Raw genomic sequence first — 14,143 nt, 5'->3', positions numbered from 1 at the left:
AGTGAAGTAAGTCAGAGAAGGACAGATATCATAGGTTTTCACTCATGTGGATCTTGAGAAACTTAACAGAAGACCATGGGGGAAGAGAAGGGGGAAAAAAAATAGTTTTTACAGAGAGGGAGGGAGGCAAACCATAAGAGACTCTTAAATACAGAGAACAAACTGAGGGTAGATGGGGGGTGGGAGAGAGAGAAAAAGGATGATGGGCACTGAGGAGGGTACTGGTTGGGATGAGCACTGGATATTGTATATATAAGCCAATTTGACAATGAAGTATATTTAAAAAAATATTTTTGGTTGTGAATTGCTTCATATTCATGCAGAAAACAAAAAAGTACCCAATGGTGAAACTGGAACATCTAATTAGCAATCTGGTACTAAACAAGTGATACTTCTTGAACTATAGATGGGACAATGCAATTGAGTATTACAAGCAGATTATAAATCAGCTGTTGATACTCCCAACATAAGAAGTTAATGTGCAAATGAAAGGAAAGCTAGACCTGAAAAAACCAAAATCAACATAAATTCTGCATGTATTTTAATGATATCTGGCATATGCCCATTTCTTCTCTTTGATTTCCCTTGGGATTGTTATTAAATTAACAAAGTCTCTATTGAAAATTCTATAACCTGTATGTATTCCTTCTAGTAGAAGAAACCCTGGGAGAAATCCTGGAAGAAAACATATTATCATAAACCAAGAACTAATAAGATGATAATATGAAAGATACATTTTCTTTTCAAGTTTATTTATTTTGAGAGAGAGCATTGAGCGCAAGTGGGGGGAGGGTAGAGAGACAGAGAGAGAGAGAGAGAGGGAGAGAGAGAGAGAGAATCCCAAACAAGCTCCACACTGTCAGCACAGAGCCCGGTGCAGGCCTCAAACCCATGAACCATGAGCTCATGACCTGAACTGAAATCAAGAATCAGACAATCGACTGAACTACCCAGGTGCCCCTGGAACACAAGTTTTAAAAGTGCCTTTAATATTTTATACTAAATAAAAAATCCTTCCTAGTTTTCCTTTAAACAACAATAGAAAGCTTTTTAATAAGCCAGTGACTACACTGTGATGAAGGAAGAAAACACAAGCTATTATTAAGTATCTGTTCAATTGTTATCTATGTATACGTTGAGTCTTTTGGTCTCTCAACAGTGAGAAGATCTTAAAAAAAACACATCTTCCCATTTCACCTCACCCCCTGTCCCCTGCAGAACATACCTGTTAATGTTGTGACACATGCGAGGTATAAGTCTAGCTAGGAAAATAAGAGATTCCCAGTCAGGCTCATCTTTACTGGAGATTCCACACACGTAACTGTAGGAACGACAGTCACCCTGAAAATAAAAATACAATCAATAATTTTTAATGGTTTTATAGAAATCAAAACACGGATTGGAAAATATTTCAGTCATGATAACACCATCAATAATCATTTTCTTTTTTTTAAACAAAAACATGCTTGAATAAATGCATATTTAAGTATTTCTCTAATGATATAAATAAATCCTAAATTAAAATCCCATATTAAATTCTACCTAAATGAGCTCAGACATAAAGAAAGTATCTTGGTAATTTTAGGGGCGACTGGGTGGCTCAGTCAGTTGAGCGTCTTAGGGTCAGGTCATGAACTCAAAGCTCGTGAGTTCGAGCCCCATGTCGGTCTCTGTGATGACAGCTCAGAGCCTGGAGCCTGCTTTGGATTCTGTGTCTCCCTCTCTCTCTCTCTCTGCCCCTCCCCCACTCATTCTCAGTCTCGCTCTCTCTCTAAAATAAACATTAAAAAAAAATTTTTTTTTAAAAAGAAAAGAAAGTATCTTGGTAATTTTAAAAATTCATTCAATGCATGGGAGCCTGGGTGGCTCAGTTGGTTGAGCATCTGACTCTTGATTTTGGCTCAGGTCACGATCTCAAGGTTCATGAGATAGAGTCCCATATCCTACTTCAGATTCTCTCTCCCTCTCTGCCCTGGTCTGCTTGCGCCCTCTCTCTCTCAAAATAAATATTTAAAAAAATAATTATTCAACACATGCCAGAAGCTCACTGGGATTTCATTCTAAATATCTGCCAAACTGTATGTAGCCGGCATACTTAATTTGGCAGACAGGATCTACCAATGTTTTACCTCAACATAACAAAGGCCACATATGAAAAACCCACAGCTAACATCATCCTCAATGGTGAAAAACTAACAGCTTTTCCTATAAAAGCAGGAATAAGACACATTATGTCCACTCTCGCCACTTTCATTCAACATAGTACTAGAAGTCCTAGCCATACCAATCAGCGAAGGGGAAAAAAAAAAAAGTTATCAATATTGGTAAAGAAGTTAAGCTGTCACTAGCTGACGACATGATGCCATACATAGAAAATCCTAAGGACTCCATCAAAAAACTACTAAAAGTGGGGTGCCTGGATGGCGCAGTCGGTTAAGTGTCCGACTTCAGCCAGGTCACGATCTCGCGGTCCGTGAGTTCGAGCCCCCCGTCAGGCTCTGGGCTGATGGCTCAGAGCCTGGAGCCTGTTTCCGACTCTGTGTCTCCCTCTCTCTCTGCCCCTCCCCCGTTCATGCTCTGTCTCTCTCTGTCCCGAAAATAAACGTTAAAAAAAAAAAAATTAAAAAAAAAAAAAAACTACTAAAAGTAATAAATGAATTCAGTAAAGTTGCAGGATACAAAATTAATGCCCAGAAATCAGTAGCATTTCTATACACCATACATAAAGAGAAATTAAGAAAATAATACCACTTACAACTACACTAAAGAGAATTAAATTCCTAGGGATAAAGTTAAAGAGGTGAAAGACCTAGCTCTGAAAACTATGAAATACTGATGAAAGAAACTGAAGATGACACAAACAGAAAGACAGGATTCCATGCTCATGGACTATTATTAGAATGTCTCTACTACACAGAACAATCTACACATTCAATGTAATTCTTATCAAAGTACCAACAGCATTTTTCACATAACTAGAACAAGTAATACTAGAATTTGTATGGAACCACAAAAGACCCTGGGTAACTAAAACAATCTTGAGAAAGAAGAACAAGGTCTTACAATTCCAGACTGGAAGATATACTATAAAGCTACAGTAATCAAAACAGTATGATACTGGCACAAAAACAGATACATAGATCAGAGGAAAAGAATAGAGAGGCCAGAAATAAACCCACATTTATATGATGAACTACTCTATGACAAAGGAGGTAAGAAGGAAAAGACAGTCTTTTCAATAAATGGCACCAGGAAAACTGGACATCTACGTGTAAAAGAATAAAACTGAACCACTAACACCATGTGCAAAAATGAATTCAAAAAGGATTAAAGACCTAAATGTGAGACCTGAAAACCCTAGAAGAGAACACAGGCAGTAAAATCTCTGGTATTGGCCACAGCAACATTTTTCTAGATATATCCCCTAAGGCAAGGAAAACAAAAAGCAAAAATAAACTACTGGGACTACACTGAAATAAAAAGCTTTTGCAAATGAAGGAATCTGACAAACACAAAAGGCAACCCAGTGAATGGAAAAAATTATCTGAAAAATGATACATCCAATAAGGAGTGAACATCTAAAATACATAAAGAACTCCTACAACTCAAAACTAAAAACACCAAACAATCCAATTAAAAAATGGGCAGAGGACCTCAACAGGTATTTTTTCAAATACCTACAGATGGCAATAGACACATGAAAAGATGCATCACTAATCAGGAGGGAAATGTACATCAAAAGCACAGTAAGATATCCCCTTATACCTGTCAGAATGGCTAGTATCAAAAAGAGTTAAGTGTTGGCAAAGATGTGGAGAAAAAGGAACCCTCATGCACTGTTGGTGGGAATGTAAATTGATAGAGTTATTGTGGAAAACAGATCCTCAAAAAATTAAAAATACAAATGCCATATGATGCAATAATTCTACTAATGGGTATTTACCCAACAAAAATGCAAACATCAATTTGAAAAAATACACACCTCTATGTTTACTGCAGCATTATTTACAATAAACAAGGAAAAACCTTAAGTGTCCATCAATAGACAAATGGATAAGGAAAATGTGGTGTCTACACATACGTGTATACACACACACACACACACACACACACACACACATACACACAGAATATTACGCAGTCATAAAAAAAGTGAAATTTTGCCATTTGCAAAACATGGATAGACCTAGAAGATATTTGAGGGGAGATATTTGAGGGGATATTTGAGGAGAACAGACCTAGAGGTTATTATGCTAATTCAGTCTGACTGAGAAAGACAAATACTGTATGATTTCCCTCCTATGTGGAATCTGAAAACCAAAGAGACGGCAGAATCAGACCCATGAATACAGGAACAAATTGATGATTGCCAGAGGGAAGGGTAGTGGGAGGATGGGCAAAATGGGTGAAGGGGGAGTGACACACAAGATTCCCAGTTAGAAAATGAGCAAGTAACAGGAATAAAAGGCCCAACATAGGGAATATAGTCAATGACATTATAATAGGGATATATGGTGACTTGTGGTGAGCATTAGCATAGCATATGGAGAAGTTGAATCACTATGCTGTACACCTGAAAATAACGTAACATTGTGTGTAAACTATATTAAAAAAAAACTATGAAAAAATCTGCCCGTTTATTAGGTGGATAAAGCATTTCTAAGTCAGATAAAAATAATTTCTTAAACATTTATTATCAATTTCTTCAAAAATGAACTAAGAAAATCAATTTAAAAATAATGAATAAAACAGGGGCGCCTGGGTGGCTCAGTCGGTTGAGTGTCCAACTTCAGCTGGGGTCATGATCTTGTGGCTCGAGAGTTCAACCCTCATGTCAGGCTCTGTGCTAACAGCTCGGAACCTGGAGCCTGCTTCAAATTCTGTGTCTCCCTCTCTCTGTGCCTCTAACCAACTTGCATTGTCTCTGTCTCTCTCAAAAATAAATAAACATTAAAAAAATTTTTAATAATTAAAAAATAATGAATAAAACATAATATTGATTCCCTTTTCCTTTGTCCTTTTTAATGCAAGTGATTTGCTTTTTATTTAAAATATTTTTTTAATTTTTATTTTAGAGAGAGGGAGAGAGCAAGCATGTGCACAGGAGCAGGGGAGAAGAGTAGAGGGGGTTGTGGGGGAAGAGGGAGGAGGAGGAGAGAGAAAGAATCTTAAGCAGGTTCCACACTCCACAGAGCCCAATGCAGGGCTCAATCTTACGACCCTGGGATCATGACACGAGCCCAAATCAAGACTTGGACACTCAACTAACTGACTGAGCCACTCGGTTGAGCATCTGACTCTTGGTTTGAGCTCAGATAATGATCTCACGGTTCATGGGTTTGAGCCCCACATCAGGCTCCATGTTGTCAGTGCAGAGGAGCCTGCTTGGGATTCTCTCTCTTCCTCTGCCCCTCCCCTACTCGCTTGTTCACACTCTCTCTTTCAAAATAAATAAACTTAAAAAAAATTTTTTTTTTTAAATTAAGGGGTGCCTGGCTGGCTCAGTCAGAAGAGTGTGCAACTTTTGATCTCAGAGTTGTGAGTTTGAGCCCCATGTTGGGTGTAGATATTACTAAAAAAAAAAATTAAACAAAAACTTAAAAAATTTTAAACTAAAATAAACAATTTAAAAAGATTCATTAGCTAACTACCTACTAGCCAGTATACTGAGATATGAGAATTGACTACATGAACGCTAATTTGATAGTATCTACCAAAGTTCAAAATGTACATGCTCTTTAATACAAGACATGATATTATAGAAGCACAAATAACTGCTTAAAAATTATGATTAATATTTGCTGAAATACCTATAGTAATGAAAAAGTGAAACAGTTTAAATGTCCACTGGTAAGGGAATGATTAAATTATGGTATGACCATACGTGGAATACAAGGTAACAGTTAAGAATAATAATCTACTTGGGGCACCTGGATGGCTCAGTCAGTTGAGTGTCCAACTTTGGCTCAGGTCATGATCTCACAGTTCATGAGTTTGAGCCCCACATTGGACTCTCTACTGTCAGTGCAGAGACCGCTTTGGATCCTCTGTCCCCCCCAGCCCCCTCTTTGCACCTTCCCTGCTCCCACTCTCTCATAAATAAACATTTCTAAAATTTTTAGAAAAAATAATAATCTACTTGTAATGGCATGTAATAAGAAGCCCATGATGTCAAGTTAAAGGGAGAAAGGTGACAAACAATGTGCACCTATAATTCCCTTTTACTTTCTTTTTAAAGTAAAAGTAAAAGGGGAACTCTCTGAGGGGAGAAAAGATGAATATATATATATATATATAAAAATAAATAAATACCAAAAGCAACAAAAGATTAGAAAGGAAGCACCACCACCAGAAACTCCAACTCTACAAGCATCATAATGGCAATAAATTCATATCTTTCAGTACTCACTCTAAATGTCAATGGACTCAATGCTCCAATCAAAAGACATAGGGTAACAGAATGGATAAGAAAACAAGACCCATCTATATGCTGTTTACAAGAGACCCACTTTACACCTAAAGACACCTACAGATTGAAAACAAGGGGATGGAGAACCATCTATCATGCTAATGGTCAACAAAAGAAAGCCAGAGCAGCCATACTTATATCAGACAATCTAGACTTGAAAATAAAGACTGTATCAAGAGATGCAGAAGGGCATTATATCATAATCAAGGGGTCTATCCACCAAGAAGACCTAACAACTGTAAACACTAATGCGCCAAATGTGGGACACCCAAATGTACAAATCAATTAATCACAAACATAAAGAAACTCATCAATAGTAATACCATAATACTAGGCGACTTCCACACCCCACTCACAGCAATGGACAGAACATCTAATCAAAATATCAACAAGGAAACAGTGGCTTTGAATGACACACTGGACCAGATGGACTTAACAGATCTATTCAGAACATTTCAACCTAAAGCAGCAGAATATACATTCTTCTCCAGTGCACGTGAAACATTCTCCAGAATAGACCATATACTGAGACACAAGTCAGCCCTAAGTAAGTACAAAAAGATCAGGATCATACCGTGCATATTTTCAGACCACAATGCTATGAAACTCAAAATCAACCACAAGAAAAAATTTGCAAAGGTAACAAATACTTGGAGACTGAAGAACATCCTACTATAGAATGAATGGGCTAACCAAGCAGTTAAAGAAGAAATTAAAAAGTATATGGAAGTCAGTGAAAATGATAGCACCACAACCCAAAACCTCTCGGATGCAGCAAAGGCTTCCTAAAGAAGGAAGAAAGATCTCAAATACACAACCTAACCTGACGCCTTAAGGAGCTGGAAAAAGAACAGCAAATAAAACCCCAAACCAGAAGGAGACAGGAAATAATAAAGATTAGAGCAGACATTAATGCTATCGAAACCAAAAAAACAGTAGAACAGATCAATAAAACCAGAAGCTGGTTCTCTGAAAGAATTAACAAAATTGATAAACAACTAGTCAGTTTGATCAAGAAGAAAAAGGAAAGGACCCAAAGAAGTAAAATCAAGAATGAAAGAGGAGAGATCACAACAAACACAACAGAAATAAAAATAATAAGAAATTATTATGAGCAATTATATGCCAATAAAATGGGTAATCTGGAAGAAATGGACAACTTCCTAGAAACATATACACTACCAAAACTGAAACAGGAAGAAATAGAAAATTTGAGCAGACCCATAACCGTAAGGAAATCGAATTAGTAAAAAAAAACTGCCAAAAAACAAGAGTCCAGGGCCTGATGGCTTTCCAGGGGAATTCTACCCAACATTTAAGGAAGAGTTAACACCTATTCTCTTGAAGCTGTTCCAAAAAATAGAAATGGAAGGAAAACTTCCAAACTCTTTCTATGAAGCCAGCATTACCCTGATTCCAAAACCAGACAGAGACCCCACTAAAAAGAACTATAGACCAATTTCCCTGATGAACATGGATGCAAAAATCCTCAACAAGGTATTAGCCAACTGGATCCAACAATACACTAAAAAAATTATTCACCACGACCGAGTGGAATTTATACCTGGGATGCAGGGCTGGTTCAATATACACAAAACAATTAACGTGATTCATCACATCACTAAAAGAAAGGACAAGAACCGTATGATCCTCTCAATAGATGCAGAGAAAGCATTTGACAAAATACAGCATCCTTTCTTGATAAAAACCCTCAAGAAAGTAGGGCTAGAAGGAGCATACCTCGAGATCATAAAAGCCATATACGAGCAACCCAACGCTAATATCATCCTCAATGGGGAAAAACTGAGGAAAAACTGAGAGCTTTCCCCCTAAGGTCAGGAACAAGACAGGGATGTCCACTCTCGCCACTGTTATTCAACATAGGATTGGAAGTCTTAGCCTCTGCAATCAAACAACACAAAGAAATAAAAGGCATGCAAATTGGCCAGGAGGAGGTCAAACTTTCACTCTTCACAGATGACATGAAGCTCTATATGGAAAACCCGAAAGATGCCACCAAAAAACTGCTAGAACTGATTCATGAATTCAGCAAAGTTGCTGGATACAAAATCAACGCACAGAAATCGGTTGCATTCCTATACACCAACAACGAAGCGACAGAAAGAGAAACTGTGGAATCCATCCCATTTACAATTGCACCAAAAACTATAAAATACCTAAGGATAAATCTAACCAAAGAGGTAAAAAATCTATACACTGAAAACTATAGAAAGCTTATGAAAGAAATTGAAGAAGACACAAAGAAATGGAAAAAGATTCCATGCTCCTGGATAGGAAGAACAAATATTGTTAAAATGTCGATACTACCCAAAGCAATCTACATATTCAATGCAATCCCTATCAAAGTAACACCAGCATTCTTCACAGAGCTAGAACAAATAATCTTGAAATTTGTATGGAACCAGAAAAGACCCCGAATAGCCAAAGCAATCTTGAAAAAGAAAACCAAAGCAGGAGGCATCACAATCCCAGACTTCAAGCTATACTACAAAGCTGTAATCATCAAGACAGTATGGTACTGGCACAAGAACAGACACTCAGATCAATGGAACAGAATAGAGAACCCAGAAATAGACCCACAAACGTATGGGCAACTAATCTTTGACAAAGCAGGAAAGAATATCCAATGGTATAAAGACAGTCTCTTCAGCAAGTAGTGCTGGGAAAACTGGACAGCGACATGCAGAAGAATGAACCTGGACCACTTTCTTACACCATACACAAAAAGAAACTCAAAATGGATGAAAGACCTCAATGTAAGACAGGAAGCCATCAAAATCCTCAAGGAGAAAGCAGGCAAAAGCCTCTTTGATCTTGCCCACAGCAATTTCTTACTCAACACGTCTCCGGAGGCAAGGGAAACAAAAGCAAAAATGAACTACTGGGACCTCATCAAAATAAAAAGCTTCTGCACAACGAAGGAAACAATCAGAAAAACTGAAAGGCAACCAACCGACAGAATGGGAGAAGATATTTGCAAACGACATATCAGATAAAGGGTTAGTATCCAAAATCTACAAAGAACTTATCAAACAACACTCAAAAAACAATCCAGTGAAGAAATGGGCAAAAGACATGAATAGACACTTCTCCAAAGAAGACATCCAGATAGCCAACCGACACATGAAAAAACGCTCAACATCACTCATCATCAGGAAAATACAAATCAAAACCACAATGAGATACCACCTTACACCTGTCAGAATGGCTAACATTAACAAGTCAGGCAACAACAGATGTTGGCGAGGATGCAGAGGAGGAGGATCTCTTTTGCACTGCTGGTGGGAATGCAAGCTGGTGCAGCCACTCTGGAAAACAGTATGGAAGTTTCTCAAAAACCTAAAAAGAGAACTATCCTACGACCCAGCAATTGCACTACTAGGTATTTATCCAAGGGATACAGGTGTGCTGTTTCAGAGGGACACATGCACCCCAATGTTTATAGCAGCACTACCAACAATATCCAAAGTATGGAAAGAGCCCAAATGTCCCTTGATGGATGAATGGATAAAGAAGATGTGGTATATATATACAATGGAGTATTACTTGGCAATCAGAAAGAATGAAATCTTGCCATTTGCAACTACGTGGATGGAACTGGAGGGGATTATGCTAAGTGAAGTTAGTCAGAGAAAGACAAAAATCATATGACTTCACTCATATGAGAACTGTAAGAGACAAAACAGATGAACATAAGGGAAGGGAAACAAAAATAATATAAAAACAGAGAGGTGGACAAAACAAAAGAGACTCATAAATATGGAGAACAAACTGAAGGTTGCTGGAGGGGTTGTGGGAGGGGGAATGGGCTACATGGGTAAGGGGCACTAAGGAATCTACTCCTGAAATCACTGCTTCACTATATACTAATTTGGGTGTAAATTTTAAAAAATAAAAAATAAAGTTAAATTATAAAAAATAAATACATACATACATAAATACATAAATAAATGTTTCTGTAAGGATGCATACAAGGAGATACAACTAGAGAACAGGAGGAGGGAAAATTACTAAAGTACTGCATTTTGACCTTTTTTGTTTTTTTACAAGTATGGTTCATTTTGGTATTTAGAAAATAAACTTCATTGCTGTACTAACCATGAATTATGATTTTTATCTAGTTTCCCAAGAGTCTCACCTTCAAAAGCATAAAAGACTAAAATAAAGTAACATATCAAACAACAAAAGAAACCTTTATTTTGATGGAAAAAGTAGTGGAACTGGAATAAGCTTCATTTTTAAAAAAGAACTCATCGGGGGCGCCTGGGTCGCTCAGTCGGCTAAGCAGCCGACTTGGGCTCAGGTCATGATCTCGCAGTCCGTGAGTTCGAGCCCCGCATCAGGCTCTGTGCTGACAGCTCAGAGCCTGGAGCCTGTTTCAGATTCTGTGTCTCCCTCTCTCTGACCCTCCCCTGGTCATGCTCTGTCTCTCCCTGTCTCAAAAAATAAATAAAACGTTAAAAAAAAAAAAAAAAAAGAATTCATCCAACAAATTGCCTCAAACATCTATTCATCTAACATCATCTATAATACTTATCTAAAAACAGGAGTAGGGAACTAATTCAATTCACCTTCCTGCCTAGCAGGAGTTAGTATACAGAGATGAAAATTCTCTGTAAGAGATCTACTTGGACTGGAAAAACTTTTACAAATCAAATAACTTGTCTGTTTTTCTCTTTTTTTTAATAGTAGGGCAATAGCTGCCTGAATTATCAAAACAAATTTCAAAATGAATCTGTAGGGGCACCTGGTTAAACGTCCGACTTCAGCTCAGATCACGATCTCGCAGTTTGTGAATTCAGGACCCACATCGGGCTCTGTGCTGACAGCTGACAGCTGGCCCGAGTCAGGCTCTGTGCCAACAGTGTGGATGGAGACTGCTTGGAATTCTTGCTCTCTCCCTCTCTCTCTGCCTCTCCCCTGGCTTGCTCGCTCTCACATACATACATACATACATACATCATTAAAAAAAAGTGAAAACTATATTATCCTTCTACGCTTTTACAATTAGAAAGACAGAACAATAGGGGCGCCTGGGTGGCGCAGTCGGTTAAGCGTCCGACTTCAGCCAGGTCATGATCTCGCGGTCCGTGAGTTCGAGCCCCGCGTCGGGCTCTGGGCTGATGGCTCGGAGCTTGGAGCCTGTTTCCGATTCTGTGTCTCCCTCTCTCTCTGCCCCTCCCCCGTTCATGCTCTGTCTCTCTCTGTCCCAAAAATAAATAAACGTTGAAAAAAAAAAAAAAATTAAAAAAAAAAAAAAAAAAAGAAAGACAGAACAATAAATATAAAAACGTTAGCTGTACATGATCAAAGCTAAGAGAGAACGTGTTGAAGAGGTGGAGAGCATTCGTTTAAGGAATACACAAGCTGAGAGCAAGACCTAAATAGTGTAAATGCTCATCTGGGAGCCTTCTTGCACTTAAAAGACTTCTAAAGCCAAAGTACATTTCCACACCAAGAGGGATACAAGACAACATGACTTCCTGGTACCTGCCCTTCAAGGCAGAAGCAAGCAAGCCAACTCTATAGCAAATCACTGTTTGAATTTTAACTTTTGGTTAGAGATGGCAGATGTTCCAAAATGCAAAATCTCAGCCTGAATTTTTAGTTCCTATAACCTCATTTACTCTACAAACATTTTATAAAATACCACCTTTTTACATTTCTAAATCTGATATATATACTTTCATATTTCATTTTCCTAAGTCATTCCTATTTCAGTATCAATGGAAAGAACAAACTGCAGAAAGTTCTGTCACAGATCAGTGAATCCACACAACTCACCTGCACACCTACAGTTTTAATTGGCAGCAGGAAGGCATTCAATGAATGCAAACTTGTAATTTGCATCAGCTTCTCCTGATCCTCTTCTGATGTACAAGCTTTGACTCTTTGTAATAGTGTATGTGGCTGAGAAAATCAAACAGATATTTCTTAAGGTTTCAAGAAATGAGGTATTCTTTTGGTATCTATTACTCTCTTATGTATCTACACTTACTGGTTTACAGCAATAGATCCTATTTGATATTTCTCTTTGACTTGTGTGTGCTACGCAGTGTATCAGAATTTCACTCCTAAGGGCCAGGGCTGTAAAATCTTAAGCATCAGGGTAAGAAATACAGCTTATATATTTTGAAGATTTAATCTTCATCATCAGCGAGGGCCACACCTCACGTGACTCAAACCTTTTCCTTATATTAAAACTCTTTACCATAGTTACTTTTGTCTAAAATTAATGTATCTCCACCCACTTCCTTTTTTTGGTGTATTTGCCTGGTATATATGCTCCTTCATTTTTTTACTTTCACTCCTTCTATCTCTAAGTAAACAGACTATAATTAGATTTACTTCTCAATCTAGTTTGACAATCTATATCATAACTAGAGATATTAGTCCTTTTAATTAATTGTGGGTTAAAAACATGGTTGGATTTCATTCTACCATTTTATTTAGCAGTTTCTTTTTGTCCCAGTTTCTGGGTTTCTTTCTCCTTTCTTACATTTTTCTAAACTATTTCTCCCACCTCATTTAATCCCTTCTACTGGTCTTTTTTTTTCCCCCCCTTCTACTGGTTTTGAAGTTAACTCCCATATTTTTATTCTTTTAGCAGTTCCTCTTAAGTGTTAGCATGGATACTTAACAGAAGAGAATCAATCTCTCTGTCCTCCTAGCAAACAATACAAGCATCTTTGAATGCTTTAATTCCAATCCCTGTGGCTTATATGCTATTTTACATGTATACTGTTAAAATGTTTTTAAACAAATAACAAAAATCAGAGATTATTTTTATTATACAGCCCGTGTTTATTTCGGGTTGAGCAGCACTGCCTTTAGTTCCTTAAGTAATGATTGTTAATAGTAAATTCTGTTTATCTCAAAATGTCTTTATTTTGGCCTAGTTCTTACAAGACAGCTCATCTGTTCACTATTCACAATTATTCTCTCTTGGCACTTTGAAATCTTCTTGCTGTTACCATTACTTTCAGTGTAAGTCTTTCCTTTGAAGGGCAATCAATCTTTTCTCTGCAGCTGCTTTGTCTTTGGCAGACTGCTATTTTGCTAGATATGCCTACTTGGTATCAATTTTTCTTCCCATTATTCTAATTGAGATGTGTTACGTTTCCTGAATCTGAGGCATGGTGTCTTCCACCAGCGTGGAAGAATTCAAATACTTTTGTCTATTATCTCCTCTTGGACATATGTTAAAGTTGACCTTCTCATTCTATTTTAACCTCTTCTATCCGTATTTTCTCTTTGATACTCTAATTTCTGGACAATCTCTTAGCATCTACTTTGGAGTTCATTACTTCTTTCTTTAGCTGTTTTTAGTTTTAGTTGTTTTCATTCCTAGAACTTACTTTTTTTCAAAGCTGCCCAGTCATTTATCATATACCCTATTATTCTTTGCTTCTTTTAATTCTACATATTTTACACGATCTACGAACACCAGTATCTGAATAGTGTTTCAGAGTCTTGTTCTGACAGTTTTTTCCACTAGCTCTCATTCATGCTGCCTCACTTCTATACATATTTTGCAATTTTTAAAATTTTAAGTTCATATATATTGGAACTCTATATGCAGGAATCTTTTAAGGGCTGGTTGAAGACACTGCAAAGAGAATTTACACTGCTAAGCCTGACACCTGGATGCAT

The 14,143-nt window shown here is 37.4% G+C and overlaps 1 protein-coding gene across 1 annotated transcript in view; it reads right to left on the bottom strand.

The window, feature by feature from the left end:
• GMPS (guanine monophosphate synthase) overlaps positions 1–14,143 on the bottom strand; it is an 81,022-nt gene that overhangs the window by 7,908 nt on the left and 58,971 nt on the right. The window contains exons 12-13 of the mRNA XM_030329466.1: positions 12,275–12,400; positions 1,226–1,341 (exon numbers count right to left, since the gene is read on the bottom strand). Of these exons, the coding sequence (XP_030185326.1) occupies positions 1,226–1,341; positions 12,275–12,400 (242 nt within the window). The remainder of the gene's footprint in view (positions 1–1,225; positions 1,342–12,274; positions 12,401–14,143) is intronic.

This window comes from Lynx canadensis, chromosome C2 (genome assembly GCF_007474595.2).
Source record: "Lynx canadensis isolate LIC74 chromosome C2, mLynCan4.pri.v2, whole genome shotgun sequence".
Taxonomy (NCBI): Eukaryota; Metazoa; Chordata; class Mammalia; order Carnivora; family Felidae; genus Lynx; species Lynx canadensis.
The sequence above is the reverse complement of the archived record's forward strand: the minus strand, read 5'-3'. Positions and strand labels throughout refer to the sequence as shown.